Source organism: Lipomyces arxii, assembly GCF_038497795.1.
Source record: "Lipomyces arxii strain Phaff 12-163 unplaced genomic scaffold V1512scaffold_8, whole genome shotgun sequence".
NCBI classification, from domain to species: Eukaryota; Fungi; Ascomycota; class Lipomycetes; order Lipomycetales; family Lipomycetaceae; genus Lipomyces; species Lipomyces arxii.
The window spans coordinates 120,578-140,924 of NW_027117707.1; the positions used below are offsets into that span (position 1 = coordinate 120,578).

Here is a 20,347-nt window from a genome sequence, read left to right on the forward strand (position 1 = left end):
ATTATTATTATTATTATTATTTTGATACAGACCTTATTTGTTAATTTAAATCAAATGGCTCCATTTTTATTAATTTATTACTATCAGTTCTAGTTAACTAAACTGTGTACAATCAAATCACTACAAATAAATTAGTTAAAATTCATACAAAAATGGTCTTCACTATTTCTATTTCATTCATTACTTTGAGTCCTCTGCTCTTTAACTAACAGTTATTTCATCACTAATTCCTTACTAAAATACAACGTAAAATAACAGAAAATCAAAATTAACATTAAATTCTCCGCAATTATACTTTAAACTAAAGTAAAATCTTCAGACTAAAATCAGGGTAAAACTTTGTGAAATTGTTTACACGCGTGCAGTCGTCGTCGTCGTCGTCGTCGTCGTCGTTGGAGTCCTTGCGGACAACCCTTCTTTATCGTTTTTGTTCTCCTTCTAACAAAATTATCTTCCCTTTGAATAAGTGAATTCTTTCGTTGAATTGGTTCATTTGCGGATCTTTAATTCTATTTTATCGACAATCCTCATCCAATTGAGAGACGCTCTAATATTCAAGATACACTCCCCACATCTCAACCATACCCCTGTCTTCACAATTATTTCTCACAATGCCAATCTCACGAAGAGCGGCCACGATGAGACGGTTTTTTCGGCCTAGAAATGTTATGCTCATCTCAGTAAATTTGCTGGCAATCTTGTTCTTTTTCTCTTGGAGAGAACACTACGTTTCGAAAGAGTCACTACTCAACATCATGGACGACAGACTTAAAGCTGTCTTCAGTACTGATCGCGAAGTAAAAGTAGTCGAACCTGTTGTTGAGACTGTTGATGGCCATTTAAATTTCACCGGCAGAGCTGCTTTTGCATCCAGCATATGCATGCCAGGAGACGTATGTTGTCGCGTGCCTTGATTTGATCTCACACATACTCACAATCAATAGTTCCTCGCCGTACGGGCGCTCGTACACTCACTAGTTAAGTCTGAAACTCAGGCTGACATTGTCGTCATAAATATGGACCACATTGACTCTCACCAACGGCGACAATTGATCAACCTTGGCGCAAAAGTCGTCGACGCAGAGCTCATCACGGTCAAAATTGATGAGTCGCGTAGAAACAAAGACGAGCAGACAATAATTAGAGAAGAACGCGAACGCGCAAGACAACAAGGTATTGCTCAAGACACCAGCAAACGCGCACGCATGTGCCGCGACAACTCCATCCAGGCTTTCCGTCTGTCCCAATGGGACCGTGTCATCTACATGTCACCTGAAATGCTCGTGCTTCAAAACGTCGACGAGCTATTCCAGGAACCACCGTTTGCGGCTACGTTAGACATAGGTGGAATCATAGATGAGAGCATGCTTCTGCTTGAACCTTCAATGGAGAAATATGCAGAATTGCGCGACATCATGCGTAAAGCCACTGCTGTTCCGCATGATCTCGGGTTCCTAAACTATTTCTTCAAAGACATTCATCCATTGAACCCGCTCTACAACGTCAAAGCGTCGTCGCAACAACTCGAATATAGCAATTACATTTTTGGTAACGCGCGCATATATAATTACGAAGGCTCACTTAAGCCTTGGAACTTTTGGGAATCGCCTGCGACAGACTGGCGACAAATGTTTAACGTCCAAATGATGGTCAGCTGGCGTCTGGTTGATTCAGAACTCAGACGCAAGCTCGGCATCGAAGCTGAACTGGTCGAGTGGCAGAATACCCGTGGACCGAATGACGTGTGCGCAGATTACATGAACCACCAACTTCAGCTTGGATTTGGAAAGTTGCAAGATAAATACAGTGTCATTTTGACCGCGCACAACCAGCGGCGGCAAGAGACTTTACCATTTCTGATTAAGCACTTTATTTCGTCCGAAAAAGTCGACAAGGTGTTTATTTCATGGCAAAAAGGCGAGAAAATCTCGCCAAAGTTGCAGGAAATACTAAGCACACAAGAAGGATTGGTCACGCTGGTAGAACATAGTACGACGACCGTGAACAACAAGTTCAACCCTATCAACGAGCTGCGGACGGCCGCAGTCTTGATCTCGGACGACGACGTGTGGGCGCCGATCGAGGACTTGGACCTGGCGTTTGAGTCCTGGAGACGACAGCCCGATGCGCTGGTCGGGTTTGCGCCTCGCGTGGACTGTTACGACCACAAAACCGAGACCACAAAGTACTGCTGGCCGTTCCGGATGACTCCTGGGAGATACTCAATGATGCTTCCTCGACTTATGTTTGCAGACTCCAGCTATTTGTTTCTGTGGCGATGTGGCATGCCCGACAAGTTCCAGGAGTATGTTGACGGGATTGGCAACTGTGAGGACATTGCGCTCAATTTCCTCATACAGTCTGTCACGAGCCAGCCACCGATGCACATTGCCTCGAACGAGGTTTACGATTTCCGACACGAAAACGGCGAGGAGCGGTCAGAAGAGGCGTGGCTGGCGCGGGGCGAGTGTGTTCAGCGCATGATGACGCTTTTCGGGCGGACACCGCTTGTACCGGCCCAGTCGAGCGTCGTACGGTACTCTGAGACTGATTTTCGGGTGTCAACATGGGACGCATTTTTAGACATGGTGAAAGAAAAGGAGGAAAATGCACGGGACTACCATGCGGTGACGACGGAAGACGTGCTGGATGAAGACACGGTCCAGAACGAGTATTAGCTGGATTTTGTATAGTAAATATGTAGTTACGAAGGAGTTTTTGTGTGCTTTGGTTGAATAATACAAAAGTATTTACAGCTGACATGAAAGGGTGTAGACATTTACAAGTAGACTGGTCTGTTTACACGCGATTATATAGCGATACCTCGTCGCAATCGCTATTGACACATAACAATTACACAATGCTTTTCCGTAAAACAAGAAAATCATTAAAGCGATTGGCTGTACTTAAGGTGTGCCAACTATGAGATATTTAATCACTACTAATTGGATTAGAAACCACAAAAAGTAGCTCTGCAGTATGAAGTATCACCAGTGGAGCCCATTGAACCCGACACTGGTCAAATTTCCACCGACCCCTCTTCTGTTTCTAGTGCGCGCGATGGCAATTCTCCAGACTCGACGTTAAGACTTGCGGCCGCGGTCTCGACTTTCATCCGCGCTGAACCAGTAATAGTTACGGTCCCGTCTGATCTCGCGCACATCGCCGAGCTGGCAGCCGTGATTGAGGAAGCAGACGCGACAATGGACGAGCAGCCATCGGTCTATTTCGACCCTAAAATCGTGTACCCTGTGCTTGTGGTCGGCACGCTGACCATCGCCGGCATGATCAGTTTGGGCGTGTACCTCTCTGTTCTACTCGAGACACGGCTCCAGTCTCGCGTGTCACGGTACTATGACGACACGCTCAAGACTGGCGTGCAATCGTGGCTTAAGCAAACCACAGCAGCGGAATATGCTAGCACGGTGGTGTTCTGCGTCGTGGTATACTCTACTGTGTTGTGGTGGACTCTTGCGGTTAGAGCCACTAAACGTCGTCAGGACGGACCTGTCGTTGCACCAGTCATTGGATCGTGATTCGATGTCATTCTGTTTGTTTTGCTTTGTAACCCTGCAACTATTTCTGCTTTGCTTTTCTCTGTTCTTGTTCAATTCTGCTTCTAAGCGTCAACATTTCATTCCAAATACGTGTATCTCTATAGTCATACTTCCTTATTATCGACACAAAACCCTTAATTCAATGACAAATATATATGACGTCATTATTTTATTTGTTTCCCGAGTAATACAATTCAAACTCTATACAAATCAATTTAAAACAAAATAAACAAGAATCGTTTGGAAAATCATTTAGAAATCAGCAAAAGTGGTGATAAATTAAGGGTGAGTAGTTTGTGAGCGCCACAGTTAAATTACAGTACATTTAAAGGGCTCATCAGTTCACGATCACAACCCAATTTCAAACAAACCAGATTTCCTCATGGACAGATACTATTACGTAAACAAAACGACTGCCTTTCTGTTTGTTGTCGTCTTTGCCGTGACAACAGCATACGCTACTCGAAGACGCTGGGGTAGGTTTTGTTTTTTTTATTTGTGTGGTACGTTCAGCAGACACTAACGTGATTCACACAGAAACATACGCGCGAAATGCGTTCCCGATTTACAACCGTCTCGTGCCCCAGCAAACAAACATCAGAGGCAGGGCGGGTGCAGGATACGTCCCCGGTACGAGCGCAGGATTGCTACCTCTACACAACGATCCGACGTCGGCCGGTGGGAGCTCGTTTGAACAAGACATTGCGGCCGGACTGTCGAGCGAAACGTTCAACGTGCACGCGAACGTCGTTGCAGGAGATAGCAGGACAGGGTTGGCGGACGATTCGAAACGGGAGATTCAAAATATAATGAGACAGATGCATGTCGGTTTTGACGAAGCAAGAGCGTTGTACACGCAACGCATCATGGAACAAAACAATATCGCTCTAGATGGCCGGCCACAAGATCTCCGAGCGGTGTTTTTTAGTTGATAGATTTATTTGTTTATGTTTTTCTTGTTCTACTGGAGTTAAAATTGGATATGCATTGTATTATTAACCAGATAACTCCGTAAGTATGATGTTTGACATTTGTCATGAAATAACCCGCCCGCCAGCACTAACCTTCCGTCCTCGACTCATCTTCAACCGATCCCATGCACTTCTCGACTTCTCCTCCACCTCGTTCTCGACCGTGCCACACTCAGGATTCTTCTCTGACCCGGAAATCCACAGCTCAAGCTTGTCATACACTTTACTCCATTCCCGCTCTAGCACAGCCACAGTCTCCCGTGCCTTCTCCCCGGCCTCGATCTTGCCCCGCAACTCGGCAGAATACTTCTCCATCGCTCCTGAAGACGACGCCCGTTTCTGCTGCTTCATCGCGGCAATCTCAAGCTCAAGCATTCGGCCCAGCTCGCGTAAACTTCGTAGCTGCTTCGCCTGATCCTTTTCTGGCCGCGACACCTCCTTAATCACTCGGTTTTCGCTATCGACAATCGAAGTTACAATTGCAGTGAACCCTTGCAAGTTGATCCCATTGTCATCAATACTGATCTTCCGCAGCCCGCGGTTGGCCGTCAATGCCTTGGCAAGCACCATCGCCCCGTCAACCGACAACTCGTTGCCGTCAATGTACAACTCTTGCAAACTACTGTTCTCAGACAACCGAGCAAGCGCACGCCAGATACCGTGCCCAATCCGCGCGACCTGCAGCTTCGACGTCTCGCCTGTCAAGTTCAAACTGACCAGCGTCTTGTTGCTCGCAACGACCTCGCCAAGTATGTCGCACGCGAAAGCAGATGCGTCCGCGTCCGGGATCAGCAAAAACGATAAATCCAAGTGCGTCACCTCGCACGCTGGATCAGCAAGCGCTCGCAAAAACCGACACAGAAACTGTTCCTTTTCAAACTCGATCCTCGGCATCGCAATCCGTCTCACATTCGTACCCAGCTCTAAAATCGAATCTACAAACGTGTCAAATCCTTCATGACAGATAGGATTGTCGCCAACTTCCACAATCAAATCAACATGCAGTTTGTGCTTCGACGTTCCCATAGACGACAGCAAATTACCAACGTCCGTGCCCTTTAATCCGCAAGACTGTACCGACAATTGGACTAAACTTGTTGCACGCTCGGTCTTGAGATACCTACATAAATGAGAAACAGACTGAGATGTCAAACGGGTCGAGTCTAGTACAAGCCGCTTTAAATGCATGTTACCCAAAGTCTCGGCCGACAGCAGCGGCAAGTCCTCAGAGGTAATCAGCAACTTGCGCATATACAACGTCCGCAGGTACTGAAACCGATAAAGACTCTCATTAAGCGAGTACACCGACACGCGCCCCGGATTGTTTGAAATATCTAACCCTTCCAACGTGTTCTCATGTACTTCAAGTGCTTGTAACAGTAGTGTCAATTCGCGCTCGTAGAGTCCACAATGCGCAATCTCCAAATTCCGCAAATGCGCAGCTCGGGTGCTTGCAACATCGACCAGATAGTCAAAATCGTACAAATCAATCGGAATGTTAGAAAACACAAACGAGTCCACGTTTGACGTCGCACGCTTAGCCACCTGCATCAACGCATCAACAATGCCGGAACCGCGCTCAGTATCCTGCAACTGTCGAGGCAAACATCCGTTCAAGTCCAGCATCCGCAATGCGGTGCTGCATAACATCATTAACTGCATTTCTAGCTTCAACACTGGAAGTGACTTTAAAAATTTTGAGATTCGGCGATTGTTTGCAGTCCGAGTGTGATCGAGCTCAATCGCAGCGTATGGGTCGACCAAGTCAACCATGCTTATCAGCGAAATTCCTGCAAAAGAAATACCACCAAAAGCTTCATTCCATCGCAAAGCACGCATGACGCAGAGTAGTTCCAAAACAGTGTATGACTGAGACGCTAGCGACAGACTCGTCTTTCTTGGCGGTAGTAACCGAAATATAAGACCGCTGTCTTCATCCCAAATGCAGTCGTGCGCTATATTATAAATTGACGTCGATATTCCGAACGCTAAACAATATGCCGCCAATGTAGTGTTGAAGCCGTTCATACCATTGTCTTCTGCGTCGCTCTTGTTGTTCACAATTGGAACCAGAGGCTCGTCCTGAACGTATTCTGGAACGTCCATGGCAAGAGGATATTCAGTCCAACATGGCCGCAAATACTCCAGACAAGATCTGATATGCTGAATTATGTCTTTTGCGGCGCATGAAGCCAAGTAAAGCGATCTGATTGGCTGAAACGCCTGTCGGAAAGACAGGTAAAACGTTGAATCGCGTGGTGACATCGCAAGATGGACGAGTGACACGATTCCATGTGACGACAGTGGCGTGAGATGTGAAGGTAACAGCGTCGACGAGGCTAATGTTGCCGGCTTGGAGTCAACAGCAAGAAGATGGATTGCATAGTGACCGACAACAAGGAGAGCGTGTGTAGTCAAATTTGCCAGTTTTGTGAGATCCTCAGCTGAAGTAGCGCTTTTATGCGATGCTGATTTGTGCTGGATCACGATCCGGAAGACTTTGAATGATGGCTCGTAGTAATCTTTTCTAGCTTTGAGATAAGTGCAGAGGGTGTCGACAGTAGAGCTTGGCATGGAGTGAGCGATTGTGCGTTTTGGAATTACGGCATAGAGCTTTGCTAGCCAGATCTCGGCTTCTGACTTAGTTCCCAATTGAAGTATAGTTGAATGAGGAATTGAATTTTCATGCAAATACGCGACTTCGATGTGGAGTGGACCGACATCATAAATGGCAGTGATCTAAAAAAAGAATAAGCATGTTGGGGTCATTGAGTAAGGAGACAGTATCATACTCTTTCAAGAACACAGATAGTTGAATCAATCGCAATTCCCGACGCGAGATCAGTGAGATTTACTATTGAAGAGTGATTTGAAATAACAGAGGCTTTTCTAACCAAACCAAGAGATGGAAACGCGTCTGCAGCCTTTGCTTTTGATTTAAATCGACAGAGTTCAGTTTTAGTGAGAACGACATAATCTTTTTTCTTTCCGCGCAATAAACCAGTACTAGCGATGACTTCACCAGAATGAACAACAACAGAAGAAGAAGCAGATGAAGCAGATGAGGACCGTGATTTGATTGGAGTTCGAATATGACCATTAGTAGTATTAAAAGTACTAGTTGTAACTGGCATAGTAACCGAACGCCTATCAAGAGCGAACGATGATGCAGTTGGATCTGAAGAAACTGATGACGATTCTGAGGAATTTGATGAGGCTCGACGATGAGAAGGCATCATCATGAGGTATTAACACGCGTGCTGAGAACAGGCTATAATTAGTAGCCTCACAGTCAAAGAAAAGTGCAAGAGTACAAGAAATCGAATGGAATTTTGAGTTCTCGATTTGTTTACAAACCACCCATTCCAGAGCCGGTGATGTTGATTCGGTTCTATACGGATGAAGAGTCGAAGCGGCGCGTTTAGAGTGAGAGGAGCAGGGAGAGTGTTATTTGCGAGACAGAGGCTGATCTGCGGGTGACATTGAAACCTGTCACTTGTTACTTATTGTGTGGCTGACATTGGGAATGCTATATTTATAGGTCGTCGACTCTTCTGTTTGTATCATAAATGCGCGTAAAGGTAAATTATCGTGTTATTACTGAAAGACTCATTTTATTTATTAATTAAACCACTTCTATTCACGAGTCAAAAGGCGTCAAATGTGGTGATCAGGAACAGGCAGTAGTCGTTGTCAGCCGCACTATGCTGGTATTAATTAAGGTTCCTTGTTTACGCACAGATCAACGGGGAAGTGTTCTAGAAAAGATGGTACGTGACTGCTAATGTGCGGCTTATAATCAACCTTTGTTACTAACCCTAACAACAATGTGATAAACTTGAATAGATCTCATTGAATATTCACGTTCAAGCACAGTCAGTAGCAGCACTATATACAATGTCTTCTATTTCATAGTATGTAACGCTCAGCAAACTACTAGTTTCAACAATGTTAACTTAAAATAGCGATCTTGTTTGGGAATTGACCCGGTCCAACAGTGCTTACATTGTCAAGCGCAAGACTGCTGGTGGCTCGCAGTTCTCTCGTGAATCCTTCAGTCTGACCAACAAGTACGGCTACAAATCTGCTGGATTTGCCAACGATAAGGCTGTTGCCGTTAGTTTGAACGATGCAGGATCAATCGTGTTGACCACAAAGAAGGCTGGTGCTTTTGCAACTCCTGCTAAGGCAACCACCACTACCACATTCAAGCCATACAAGACCAACCGTACCATCTACAAGGCTATTGCTAATGCTACCGGTGGTTACCGATCTGACCTTTCATCTGTATGTTTACTCGATAGCGTTATAGTTAAGCCGACGCTAATTATTATAGGCTGCTGTTTCAAGAGCATCTGCTCTTCTTCTCAGCAAGAAGGCCAAGAAAACTTATGCTAAGAAGCCCCGTGGAAAGTCCGCATAAAATATTTATAGTGTAATATAATGACAAGGCTTAAAAGTAGTGTTGTATTTGTATCCATAGACCCCCACATGGCTCATATACGTATGTTACATCGGGCGTTCGGAAGATTTCGGAATGCTTCCCGGTCTTGCCCGAACACTCCTTTCATCCGATACTACTCTTTTTCTCCATTTTATAGGCTAAAATACCCCATTTTCTACTGTAACATCATGGCTTCAAACACTGTGCAAATCACATTCATCCTATTGATTGAAATTAAAAGGCACGCGAATTGACATTTACAACAGCCGGGTAATATTTCCTTCCTGCCGTCCTGGCGACCCAGAAGAAAAGTTAGACGCGGGGGAAAATATTGATAATTGCTGATTTCCCCTCCTTCTCTATTTCTCTCTCTCTTACTTCTTTAAAGGAAGGTTCTTGCTTTTTTTTTTCTACTTCTTCGATTGTATTTCTTATACAAATTTTTCATTTATTATCACAATGGTTAAAGCTGTAGTAGCTGGTGCAAGTGGTGGTATGTTAGATCATTGAATATCAAATAGCCAAATCTAAATCTCGCTCTTTCTTTAGGTATCGGACAACCCTTATCTCTTCTTCTTAAGCTGGTACGGTTATTTATTTTGTTATCGATCGTACTAATCAGATCAAGAGCCCTTATATTGATGAGCTCGCTTTATACGATGTCGTTAACAGTCCTGGTGTAGCTGCTGATCTGTCACACATTTCTACTAAGGCCAAAGTTACTGGCTATCTTCCTGCTAACGATGGCCTCAAAGGCGCAATGACGGGTGCTGACGTTGTCGTCATCCCAGCTGGTATTCCTCGCAAGCCTGGTATGACCAGAGACGATCTATTCAACATCAATGCTGGGATCGTCCGTGATTTGATCACAGGAATCGCTCAGTACGCTCCCAAAGCGTTTGTTCTTATAATCTCGAACCCTGTCAACTCAACCGTTCCGATCGCTGCTGAAGTCCTCAAGAAGCACGGTGTCTTTGACCCTACCAAGCTCTTTGGTGTCACCACACTCGACGTTGTTCGTTCTGAGACTTTTACTGCTGCTGTTCTTGGTGAATCCGATCCGTCTGCATTCAAGATTCCAGTCATCGGTGGTCACTCTGGAGATACCATCGTTCCTCTGCTATCATTGGCTAGGCCCGCCGTCACAATCTCAGACTCTGACCGTGATGCGCTGATCAAGCGAATCCAGTTTGGTGGTGACGAGGTAGTTGAGGCAAAGGAAGGCAAGGGATCTGCTACTTTATCTATGGCTCATGCCGGTTTCCGATTTGTTGAAAGCATTTTAAAGGCTGTTGCAGGCGAAACTGGAATCGTCGAAAACACATATGTTTACTTGCCCGGTATCCCTGGTGGATCCGAGACAAAATCCGATGTCGCTGGTCTCGACTTTTTCTCTGTTCCAGTTGAACTAGGCGTATGTGAAATACCTGATAATAGTTTATTTATTACTAACACTATTCAGGCCGATGGTGCTGTCAAGGTGCAGAACATTATCTCATCAGTATCTGAATACGAAAAGTCTCTACTCGAGGTCGCGTACAAGGGTTTGAGTACAAGCATCCAGAAGGGTGTGGACTTCGTTGTCAATGCACCCGAGTCTAAGTGAGTTCGTTACCGCGCTGCTTGTGCTCAAAGTCGGAACTAATTTACGTTTTAGGATGTGAATCCAAGGACCAAATTGATACAAGCCATTTATACACATTTCTATCCACAATACCTTGTCGGTCGTAGCGCAAATTAGACGTAAGGTGATACAGAATCTATTTTGAATATGAAGAATCTATTTACAAAGCCATATATGCTGTACTTAGTAGTCAAATCCTTTGCGCAAAGGACGGAACCGACGCATGGCAACGTAACATAAAGCACCGGCAATGACTCCGCCTAAGTGGGCCATATGGTCGATCGAGATTGGTTCACGGGCAAATCCTCTTTGCGACCGTGACTGGCTCGAAAGCACGCCGTATAGCTCAAACCTGGTTCATGTAAGCTTTCAATGCATGATCAAGTAAGACTACATACGCGACTGTTCCAGCAAGAAACATCCAGTTTCGCATTGGAACGATGCCATATAACGCGATCCGACCAAGAGGATCAATAAAAGTCTGCACCGCGCCTTGTTCATTTAGTAGACGTACAATGCCAATGAAAAAAACTTACATAAAGCGTAAATCGCAGCACTAGAACCGCTAACCATGCGGTAGTATCTCTGGTATGTGTTTGACGAGTTGTAGCGCTCGAGTAGTTCAGACAAAACCAGCCCGACCCAGCCGCCGACAAAGAAGACGCTCATGGTAGCCGCGGCGGTAATGCCGTATGGAAACACAGTAGTTAAGCAGAACAGAAAAAGCGAGTTTGAGAACAAGTGTCCGACCGACGCGTGGTCAAACAGACATGTCACCGGGGTATACCATTTAGAATTCCATCCGGTGACGAAATACAAAGGCGGGAAGCGAGGAATAAGTGACTTAACGGCGTACACGGCGACAAATGTCGCAATCAAGCCGTAGCAGACCTCGGTGAACGTAAGCCGGACAAAACGGTACTTGAGTCGTAGATATTGTCGTCTTAACGGAGACACCGGCTTGTCATACCAATGGTTATAGCTGCGTTTTATTTCTTTTGTCGGTAGATTCTGAATTTGAACCGACCGTAAAATTGTTGGTCTTGTTGTAAGTGGCCGCGCTTTTAATGTAGGATTTGCATTCAGGAAAGAAGATCCAGCGCGGGGGACTGACAGCGCAGCATTTGGCCGATTCGCAAAAGTGCTAAAAGCAGCAGAGAACCGAGCAGATTTTGAAAGCAAAGACAAACTCCGGACAGACAGCCGCTGAGACTGCAACACGAAATTTAAACCTATTGACAAACGCATATTGTAATACGCTGTAAGATGCTGTGATGTGTCAATAATATCTTACGTTTGGACGTGCGGCGGTAACCGCGCTACGAGACTTCGCGAACTAAGAATTGCTTAACTAGGATCAAACTAATGAGCAGGATTTGCTTAAACTGGGGATACAAGAATTGAACTGTGTATTGCTGATTCAGGTGTTTGGATATTAATCCAGTGCATAGGGAATGGACAGTTTGCTATCACCAATAGTAAACAGGGCATTACAGCGAAAGAAATATGTAGGAAACAGGATTATAGCTGCGAATATTATCCTGTATTGAACTGATTCATTCCACTGATACTAAAGCTGACACTGGATGACTATAGTGTCTGAATTTTAGTTCTCTACTATTGCATAGCGATTCATAGCTAAGAGATGATTGTGAGCACGTTCCAGTCTTGGCCCGCTCTGATTTAATGCTTTCTTTTGCTATCCCTCACTTTATCATACTGTGCGTTTGTGATTTGTAGCATAGAATACTGAAACGGCTGTGGCGAAAAGTCTAGATTGTCAGCAATCGCTTTCGTTTTTACGATAGGCACAATGCAATATACACGGTTGTCTGAATAGAATACTTTCAAGACTACAAGAAAAAGCTACAGCATAAACTCTATATAATTTTAGTTATATCAACTCTGACGTGCTTTTTACTGTACATCTATCCTCTGTCTACTTGTCCTGTTCAAAGGCGACTTGCTGCGATCAGAGTCAAGTACAATCAAGACGGGCGCGCGCTGCGTGGGAAGAAACGCGCATTCCGATTACTCAGGTCAAACATTCAAGGAATTACAAAGCCCCAAGACAATCTCGATTAAATGCAGGGAACTGGCAGAGTGAACTTCGCAACTTCAGGTAAACTCGCGCTTGAAAGAAGATTGTCCCTGACAAGGCTACTCCGTTCAAAACCAAATTCCTTCTTGAACGCGCCTAGTGGGTAGTATGAGCGCGCTCTCGATGTCGCGATTGGGGTATATGGATATGATTTAAATTGTTCAATACAAAATTGCATGAAAAAGAGTTTAAATCTGACAGTCGCTTTGGTTTTAACTTTTTGACGGTGTATGGTTGCCGCGGTCTTGCTTGCGGGAGTTATGCTATGCATATCTAATGCTGCTTTCAAGATTTCAATGCTCCAATCTAAGTTCTTGCATCATACAGAGTTCTGTCGACTTTTTCTGAAATACACACTCCATCTGTTTTTGTCTGTGTTAGGTGACTGAATCGAGGTTACAAATATGATGAGTCGGTGTCATAGATTGCAGTTTTCAGACTAAGACCAACTCTATTCAATATGAGATGGATATGTACGTCACTCAGGCCAAGATCTCTTGACGAGGAATGGCATCATTACACATTTCGGAGACTTGTCATCTGACCTTTGTACTCAATCTGTGGTCCACATTTATCTTTAAACAAGTATATAAAGCCTGTCTGTTTGCAGCTTTCAATCTGTTTTCTAATCGCTCTGATATCAAGTCTGACAAGTTAGCAATGACTCCTGCATTTTCAATAATTGCAATTCCTGCGCCTACTTCTTTCCCAGTTTCCAAGGTCGATTTGAAGGACTACAACTACACCGATGCAGAACTCATTCTCTCCGAATTTTGGCTAACGTTCAAATTCAAGCCTATTCGCGAAAGCCAAGTCTCTCGTGCAATGACAAGACGCTACTTTACTGATCTTGGCTCGTACGCCGAATCTGACATTGTCATCGTCGGCGCCGGCAGCTGCCGACTCAATACTACGTACGTTATCCCCAAGCAGCGCCCTGACTTGAAGATTGCAATTATTGAGAAATCGGTTTCGCCGAGCGGCGGTGCGTGGCTCAGTGGACAGTTATTTTCAGCTACGGCGGTGCTTGAACCTGCCGATGCTGTGCCCAGAGAGTTGGGTGTTCCGTACGAAGACGAGGAAACATATGTGGTTGCAAACACGCTTTTTTGTTTACTTCTACTGTTATGTCCAAAGTTTTGCAGTTCCCCAATGTGAAGCTTTTAAGTGCGACTACTGTTGAAGATTTGATGGCTCGTACTTCTGAAACTGAAGTTTGCGTACTAAGCTCTCGTTACTGTGCACCACGATGATCAGTCATGCATGGATCCCAACACCATCAATGCCCCGGCTGCCGTTTCAAGCACTGGTCACGACGGTAAGTTATTAATGTTTTGCAGGATCATAAACTAACGAAATAGAGGTCTATTCAGTGCCTTTTCGGCAAAGCGATTAATCTCGTTACAGCAGATTGAACGATATGGAGGTATGCGCGGTCTCGACACGGCAAGAGCCGGGACGCTATTGTTTTAAATACGCGTGAAACTCGCACCAGGCTTAATTATCGGCGGAATGGAGCTAACCGAGGTTGATGGTGCTAGTCGTATGGGACTTACAATTAGTGCTATGATTATGCGCGGTGTTCATGCTGCCGAGATCGCGTTAGCGAAGTTCAACAACTATGAAAGTGGACAATTGTGTGTTTAGTTATTTGCTGTCTGCTTTGATTCAAGCAAATAAACAAAAAAACTATATACAAGTTATTCACGGTTTATTTACAATATAGTCATTAACATTACTTTCGTAAAATCTGTGTCCGGATTAGACGTGCGGCGCACAACGCGACAGGCATCGCGACCGAGCCAGCGTTAAACAGCGAATCCACGAAATACGCACATCGACCACTTCCTTCCGCACTAAATAGACCAGGCGAACAAAAAGAGCACAGAAACAGTACTACTAGATTCAGGCCAATAGTCTGAACACAAGCGTCGAGTTTCTCGTCGCGCCATAGTCCTTTGTTTTGCTCAGCACTCGCAAAGTTGAAGGGATGACCTACATCCTTTTCAAGTTCTTTTATCAAGACGACATTGATGGGTTTTGTGCTGCTCTGGACAACCAGGCTGTAGGGAGTAAACTGGTGAACCGGGCTGATGAGTACGGTAGGACGGTGCTGCATCTTGCGGCGGCTCAGAATAAGGTCGAGTTTGTGAAAGCGCTGTTGAAAGTCGCAAATGTTGACGTTTTGGTGACGGACACAGAGAGTGGCTGGACAGCGCTGCATCGTGCGCTTTATGCTGGGAACATTGTCATTGCGCAACTCCTGATCACAGCCAGTCGAGACAGCATAAGGATTAAAGATCGAGAGGGCAATTCGCCGTTCGACGTGTTAAACTCGACAATCAACGGCACGAACCCATCGCCGCTTGATCTCGAAATCGGTGGGTCTGAATTGTTTACGTTCGGCTCGAACGCAAATCACACGCTCGGTTTTAACGACTCCGACGACCGTGCAAATCCTGAACGCGTGTATCTCCAAAGACTGGTTGATAGGTCTAATCCAGCCGTGGTCAAGTTTCGCGAGATCAGGATTAGGGACGTGCAAATGTCAAAGCTGCACACGATTGTGCTGACTACAGACCCGGTCGACAATCTCTATGTTTGCGGGTTTGGCAACGGGGGAAGGCTTGGACTGGGAAGTAGTTCGACGACTCAGTTTTCGTTCAAAAATCTGAACAAGTTTGGCGACGCGCAGGTCACTCAGGTCGCACTCAGCCAGGATCATACGGTCGTTGTTACTTCGAAAGGTGACTGCTACTCGTGGGGTTCGAATAAACACGGACAGCTGGGCTATTTAGTTGAGGTCAAGAAGCCGCAGGACGAGCCTATACAGCATTCGCCAAGAAAAATTGTTGCGGGACTCAAACGGTTGCAAGTTCTTGGAGTCGCGACTTCGCGAATCCACTCTGCGGCATTCACAGAGGATGAGGTTTTCATGTGGGGCAAGAATGTTGGACAGATGGGGTTCTCGGTGTCAGACACGGCCGGTGGGATCGAGCAGTATCCGCGCCTGGTTTCGTCGTTGCCAGGTCGTGTCAAGATGATTACTGCGCTTGATAACGCTAGCATTTGTCTGATGGCTAACAGTGATGTTATCGTGCTTACGAAAGGTGGTCATTTCAAAGTGTTTTTTCCTCTTGAGCGGTTCGCGGACCAGTTTTCGGTTTTTCGGCCAAGAACAATGTACGTTAAGAACGCGATTGTCAAGATTGTCTCGGGCGGAACTACGGTCTGCGCACTAAGCTCGCTCGGCGATGTGTTTAGTTTCCAACTTGATGCTTCAAAGCTAGACGGGGTCAAACCGAGCGCGCTGTCTAAAAACATCAAATCTCAAAGTGTGTGGTCTCTGCGTCGAAAACATCTTGCTGTCCGTGACTTATCTGTCGGCCAAGATGGTTCAGTTTTGATCTGCACCGAGTCCGGATCCGTGTGGCAAAAGACCAAGCGTGCAAAGTCAAAAGACTCGCACGGCAAGCTCTCTGAATTCAAGTTCTCACGGATTCCGCATCTGACAAAAGTCGTTGAGGTCAGGAGTAACATGTTTGGCGCGTGTGCTGCGGTCCGAAGTGACGCGGTGCCACCGCCGATCGACATCAACGTGAGCGACCTGGAAGATGATATTGAAGCGCTGCTGTCGTTTGTGGAAGAGTACGACTATGAAGAGGAAGATGCCGTGTCGGCCGTGTCTGATCGGACTGTCGAAAGTCAAGGAGACCGGTCACCGCCGGCGTCTTTTGTGGCAACGCTGAAATGTCTTCAAGCTGAAGACGGACTCGAACAAATTCGTGAGAGAATTGAACAAGTCATGATGGAAGGCGGGCGGGGATACGATGTGTACCTGTCTAGCAAAGATAGCGACTTTCTGATTCCGGCTCACAGACTTATTATTGGTGCGAGAAGCAAGGTTTTAATGGATGTTATGACTGGGGAAATCAAGAACGATGACGTCCATTTAATTGAGCAAGACGGCAAACACGTTCTTCAGTTCAAAAGAATCGCTCCGTTGGCAGTATTAATATTAACATATTTCGCATATACGGATTATTTAATACCTATCTGGGAGGGATTTTCAAACAAGTCTCAGGTCGCAAAACCATTTTTACAAGCGAAAGAAAATCTCATTGCTATTTCTGAAGTGCTGAAGTTGAAGAGCTTGTCTTCTGCTGTTCATTTCTTACAGCGACCACCGCGGCTGTTAGGTTCAGACCTGTATCATGCAACGGGTGACAGTCGGACAGATAGCTGGTCAGACATGGTGATTTCATTGCAAGACCGCGATGTACGGTGCCATTCTGCGATTTTATCAGCAAGATCAGAGTTCTTTGACACGTTGACTGCTACGCGGTGGTCAGGCGCGCCGAGGTCGAGTTTTGAGCCGGTGTTGGAGGTTGCGAGCTTGAATAAGTCTGTCGACATGAAACATATTCCGTACACAATTTTCAAGGTCGTGCTAGACTTTATGTATGGGCATGATCCCGACACGTTGTTTGACGACATTCATGCTGAAGATTTGTCTGAGTTTATCGAATTCTTGTTGCAAGTTCTTGCGGTGTCGAATGAACTAATCATTGACCGACTCACGCAAATCACTCAGTCCGTTCTTTTGGAGTATCGTAAGTTTGGCTTTGGTAGTCTACTATGTCGGCTACTGACGAAAGCAGTTGATTTGAGAAACGCCGCAGATTTACTGGTGGAAGCGGATTTGTATTCTGCAGACGGGTTAAAATCCTCGGTGTTACAGTACATGTCCATGAACCTTGAAACTTTACTTGAGAATGGGTATGTTTTGCATATGAGATATATTGGTTGAATGCTAAATAGGCTCAGTGCACTTGAAAGACTAGACGAGACATTGTCCAAAGATCTTGAAAAGACGATTCGGCAGAAACAAGTTGAGAAGCTGCCGTTGAGCAAGTCCGGTGTTCTACTTGAGTGGCTGGAAGCGCGCAACCCGAGCTTGACAGAGGCGCGGAAACGGGAGAAGGAAAACCTGGTAGATTGGTTTGCGACCGCGACCGCGCCTGTGGCTGCAGCCCTGACCCCACTCTCGTCAAGTTTCGGCTCTGCACCACACGCGCTTTCAAGCTCGCTGCCAAAGTCAGGCGAAAACAACGGACGTCGTGCGCGTCGTCGGAGCTCGAAAGAGACTAGCAAACCTGCGGTTCATACCGCCGCCGCTCAAGTACCCGCCAGTCCCGCCCTGCAGCCGTTCAATCCGCCTTCGGATTTTATTTTTGACATGGAGGAAGAACAGCTTTCGTCGCTGATATCGCGGCAGACGCAGCCTGACTGGACGGTGGTCAAGAGCGGGAAAGCAAAGTCAGCCACACCGTCGACGCCGGGCACGTTGGCGTCGTCGCCGGCAAACTATGACTCGCCGCTTGGAAAATCACCGCTTGGAAAATCATTGACGAGTCAAGTTGCACGGACGCCGCCTAGCAGACGGGACTCAACTCCGCGACGCGATTCAACTCCGCATGGCTCGCTATCGTCTACGCCAGGAGGACCATGGAGCATAAGCAAGCCGCAGCAACCGTGGGCACTACCGAGCAGCAGCAAGCTATCGGCTCTAGACTTTCCTAGTCTTGGTACAGCGGAAATGAAGCCGAAGAGCACTGTGTCTGGATTGTCGCTTGGTTTGCAGCAGCAGGTCGCGGTGCCTGGTGTGTCGATGCTGGCTGATATTGCCATCACTGTCAAGTCCCAGAAGGAGCGCAAGAAGCAACTGCAGAATGCAGAGAACAGCAAGCCGCAGAAAGTGTCCGTAGCCGCTTCATCGCCATGGCAAACGCCAGTCAAAGATGTGAGAAAAGTGTCAGTAGATCATGAACATTCGTCGCCACACGTGTTCAAGAATGGGCCACAGACCTCGTTTGCCACGACTGCAAAGAGTAATTTGCGGGTTTCTAGGACAGGGTCGCCAGGATTGAGTACAGGACTGCCGATAAAACGAGACCGACCGGTCGCAATCAGCAGACCTATGGCGACAGAGCCAGCAGTATCAGCCGGTCCGTCTTCATTTGAGACGACGTTTTCGCTTGCGGAGATCATGGAGCAGCAGCGGATTGAAAGCCAGCTGCAGCTCAAAGCCATGCAAACCAAGAGCTTTCAGGAACTGCTGGACGAAGAACAATTTGCCAGCTGGTGGGAGACCGAGAGCGCGCGGGTGCAAAAGCTTGAGGAAGATGCACGGACTGCAGCTGAGAACGCTTCGCGACGGGGTCGGGGACGTGGGCGTGGAGGCGGTGGTCGTGCAGGGGGGCGGGGAGGAAATAGAGGTCGTGGCGGTATGCAAAGACCACCACGGACTACGACAGAAGCCAATTAGTAAGCAAATTTGTATATAGTCTACATAAGAGGATTTTTGTAGTTTTTGGATTAGGAAATTGATAATGCACTTTAATCTAAAGGCCAGTAGCCGGGGAGGATGAAGTGCAATTTTTCTAGCGACGAGCGGCTGATTGCAACAGGCGCGGTTGAGACAGCGTAGCGCATTGTACCTTGGAGACTGTTGCCGACTGTGCCGGTCAAGATCTCGGACTCGAGATGGTCCAAGATCGCGACGGTGAAGTTGTGAGCGTTTTCAGAGTTGGCCTTCAAGTTGCCGACGACTGTCTCGACTGTAACTGCTTCTTCACCTTCTCTCCAAGCGTCGTAGTCGGTTGACATGCAGATCATCTGGTAGCTATTAAGGTTAGTGATTAAAATTGATTCCGAGTGGCGTAAACGAACCAGATCTCGGCTTCCTTTGCAAGCTTGGATTCAGGGATGCAAGACATATTGATGACCGAAGCGCCAAAGCTGCGGTACATGTGACTCTCAGCGCGAGTACTGAACGCGGGACCTTCCATACACACCAATGTCAAGTCCGCGCCTTCTGTTTCCTTTGTGTGGAGCTTGACACCGTTAGCTTCGAGCACCGGAGCCGCCTTTGCGATGACTTTAGCGAGCTTGTCGTCGAAAGGATCGCCAAAGCCAACATGGCCGACGATTCCGTTCTCGAAAAAAGTCGACTTGCGGATTCCTTTTGTTCTGTCAATAATCTGGGTGGGCAGAACAAAGTCGCGAGGGGCAATGTGTTCGCGTAGGCTGCCGACCGCGGAGAAGGCGATGATGGCCTTGACACCGATCGACTTGAGGGCAGCGATGTTTGCCTGCACGGGAACTTCTGTCGGGTTGAACTGATGATGGACACCATGTCTGGCCAAAAATGCAATATAGAACCCGGTCTTGGTCTTGGAGATGGTGATGGGAGACGAAGGGTGGCCCCAAGGAGTGCTGATTGTCAGCCTAGCAACCGGTGTCAAGGTTTCGAGCTGGTAGAGACCTGTGCCGCCAATGACACCGAGAAGAACGGGTTCTAAATCAGTCAGTAAAATGCACTTAGCATATTTCATAGACACAAACCAGAAAAAGTAGAAGGAAGCGCCATGTCTATTGTGTGAAGGATGTCAAAAAGATAGAGAAGTTTAATTAAATACAGGTGTTCGATTGAAGAAGTATACGCTACATACTTTCAACTGTTTATTAATTACAATTGCTACTACAGTCATGCAGTATTGAATTCTTCTACTAAATCATATAACTATATATTAACAAACAAATCAATTGCGTAATATTTCGTAATCTCCTAATTCTGACTGACTTTAT

The 20,347-nt window shown here is 46.3% G+C and overlaps 10 protein-coding genes across 10 annotated transcripts; 7 read left to right on the forward strand and 3 right to left on the reverse strand.

Annotated features, from left to right (window-relative positions):
* Positions 1-364: 364 nt before the first annotated feature.
* V1512DRAFT_238847 (glycosyl transferase family 64 domain-containing protein) lies at positions 365-2,760 on the forward strand. The gene is made up of 2 exons (XM_066914189.1): positions 365-893; positions 945-2,760. The coding sequence occupies exons 1-2, from the start codon at positions 612-614 to the stop codon at positions 2,676-2,678; spliced, it is 2,016 nt and encodes a 671-aa protein (XP_066771321.1). The 5' UTR covers positions 365-611; the 3' UTR covers positions 2,679-2,760.
* Positions 2,761-2,860: 100 nt separating this feature from the next.
* Positions 2,861-3,536, forward strand: V1512DRAFT_247811 (uncharacterized protein; the record flags this gene model as incomplete). The annotated part of the gene is made up of 2 exons (XM_066914504.1): positions 2,861-2,911; positions 2,955-3,536. 2 exons carry the CDS (start codon positions 2,861-2,863, stop codon positions 3,534-3,536), a joined length of 633 nt encoding a protein of 210 aa, XP_066771322.1.
* Positions 3,537-3,770: 234 nt separating this feature from the next.
* Positions 3,771-4,556, forward strand: V1512DRAFT_225447 (uncharacterized protein). The gene is made up of 2 exons (XM_066913820.1): positions 3,771-4,033; positions 4,095-4,556. The coding sequence occupies exons 1-2, from the start codon at positions 3,940-3,942 to the stop codon at positions 4,487-4,489; spliced, it is 489 nt and encodes a 162-aa protein (XP_066771323.1). The 5' UTR covers positions 3,771-3,939; the 3' UTR covers positions 4,490-4,556.
* On the reverse strand, positions 4,528-7,942 carry V1512DRAFT_238852 (uncharacterized protein). The gene is made up of 2 exons (XM_066914190.1): positions 7,321-7,942; positions 4,528-7,267 (listed from the first exon to the last, which is right to left on the reverse strand). Exons 1-2 carry the CDS (start codon positions 7,768-7,770, stop codon positions 4,592-4,594), a joined length of 3,126 nt encoding a protein of 1,041 aa, XP_066771324.1. The 5' UTR covers positions 7,771-7,942; the 3' UTR covers positions 4,528-4,591.
* A 433-nt stretch (positions 7,943-8,375) lies between these two features.
* On the forward strand, positions 8,376-9,018 carry V1512DRAFT_263019 (ribosomal L28e/Mak16). Its single transcript, XM_066916408.1, has 3 exons — positions 8,376-8,442; positions 8,494-8,815; positions 8,865-9,018. Exons 1-3 carry the CDS (start codon positions 8,426-8,428, stop codon positions 8,949-8,951), a joined length of 426 nt encoding a protein of 141 aa, XP_066771325.1. The 5' UTR covers positions 8,376-8,425; the 3' UTR covers positions 8,952-9,018.
* Positions 9,019-9,329: 311 nt separating this feature from the next.
* On the forward strand, positions 9,330-10,833 carry V1512DRAFT_161839 (lactate/malate dehydrogenase). The gene is made up of 5 exons (XM_066913070.1): positions 9,330-9,465; positions 9,522-9,556; positions 9,601-10,386; positions 10,435-10,578; positions 10,630-10,833. Exons 1-4 carry the CDS (start codon positions 9,432-9,434, stop codon positions 10,576-10,578), a joined length of 999 nt encoding a protein of 332 aa, XP_066771326.1. The 5' UTR covers positions 9,330-9,431; the 3' UTR covers positions 10,630-10,833.
* On the reverse strand, positions 10,659-11,896 carry V1512DRAFT_291303 (uncharacterized protein). The gene is made up of 3 exons (XM_066918249.1): positions 11,133-11,896; positions 10,995-11,088; positions 10,659-10,948 (listed from the first exon to the last, which is right to left on the reverse strand). The coding sequence occupies exons 1-3, from the start codon at positions 11,842-11,844 to the stop codon at positions 10,780-10,782; spliced, it is 975 nt and encodes a 324-aa protein (XP_066771327.1). The 5' UTR covers positions 11,845-11,896; the 3' UTR covers positions 10,659-10,779.
* Positions 11,897-13,357: 1,461 nt separating this feature from the next.
* On the forward strand, positions 13,358-14,344 carry V1512DRAFT_271219 (thiazole biosynthetic enzyme; the record flags this gene model as incomplete). Its single annotated transcript, XM_066917631.1, has 5 exons — positions 13,358-13,757; positions 13,778-13,894; positions 13,926-14,015; positions 14,061-14,123; positions 14,193-14,344. 5 exons carry the CDS (start codon positions 13,358-13,360, stop codon positions 14,342-14,344), a joined length of 822 nt encoding a protein of 273 aa, XP_066771328.1.
* A 99-nt stretch (positions 14,345-14,443) lies between these two features.
* Positions 14,444-19,212, forward strand: V1512DRAFT_161791 (uncharacterized protein). The gene is made up of 3 exons (XM_066913069.1): positions 14,444-17,310; positions 17,359-17,476; positions 17,525-19,212. The coding sequence occupies exons 1-3, from the start codon at positions 14,688-14,690 to the stop codon at positions 19,023-19,025; spliced, it is 4,242 nt and encodes a 1,413-aa protein (XP_066771329.1). The 5' UTR covers positions 14,444-14,687; the 3' UTR covers positions 19,026-19,212.
* Positions 19,022-20,157, reverse strand: V1512DRAFT_291306 (nucleoside phosphorylase domain-containing protein). The gene is made up of 3 exons (XM_066918250.1): positions 20,105-20,157; positions 19,430-20,057; positions 19,022-19,382 (listed from the first exon to the last, which is right to left on the reverse strand). The coding sequence occupies exons 1-3, from the start codon at positions 20,127-20,129 to the stop codon at positions 19,097-19,099; spliced, it is 939 nt and encodes a 312-aa protein (XP_066771330.1). The 5' UTR covers positions 20,130-20,157; the 3' UTR covers positions 19,022-19,096.
* Between the last annotated feature and the right edge of the window lie 190 nt (positions 20,158-20,347).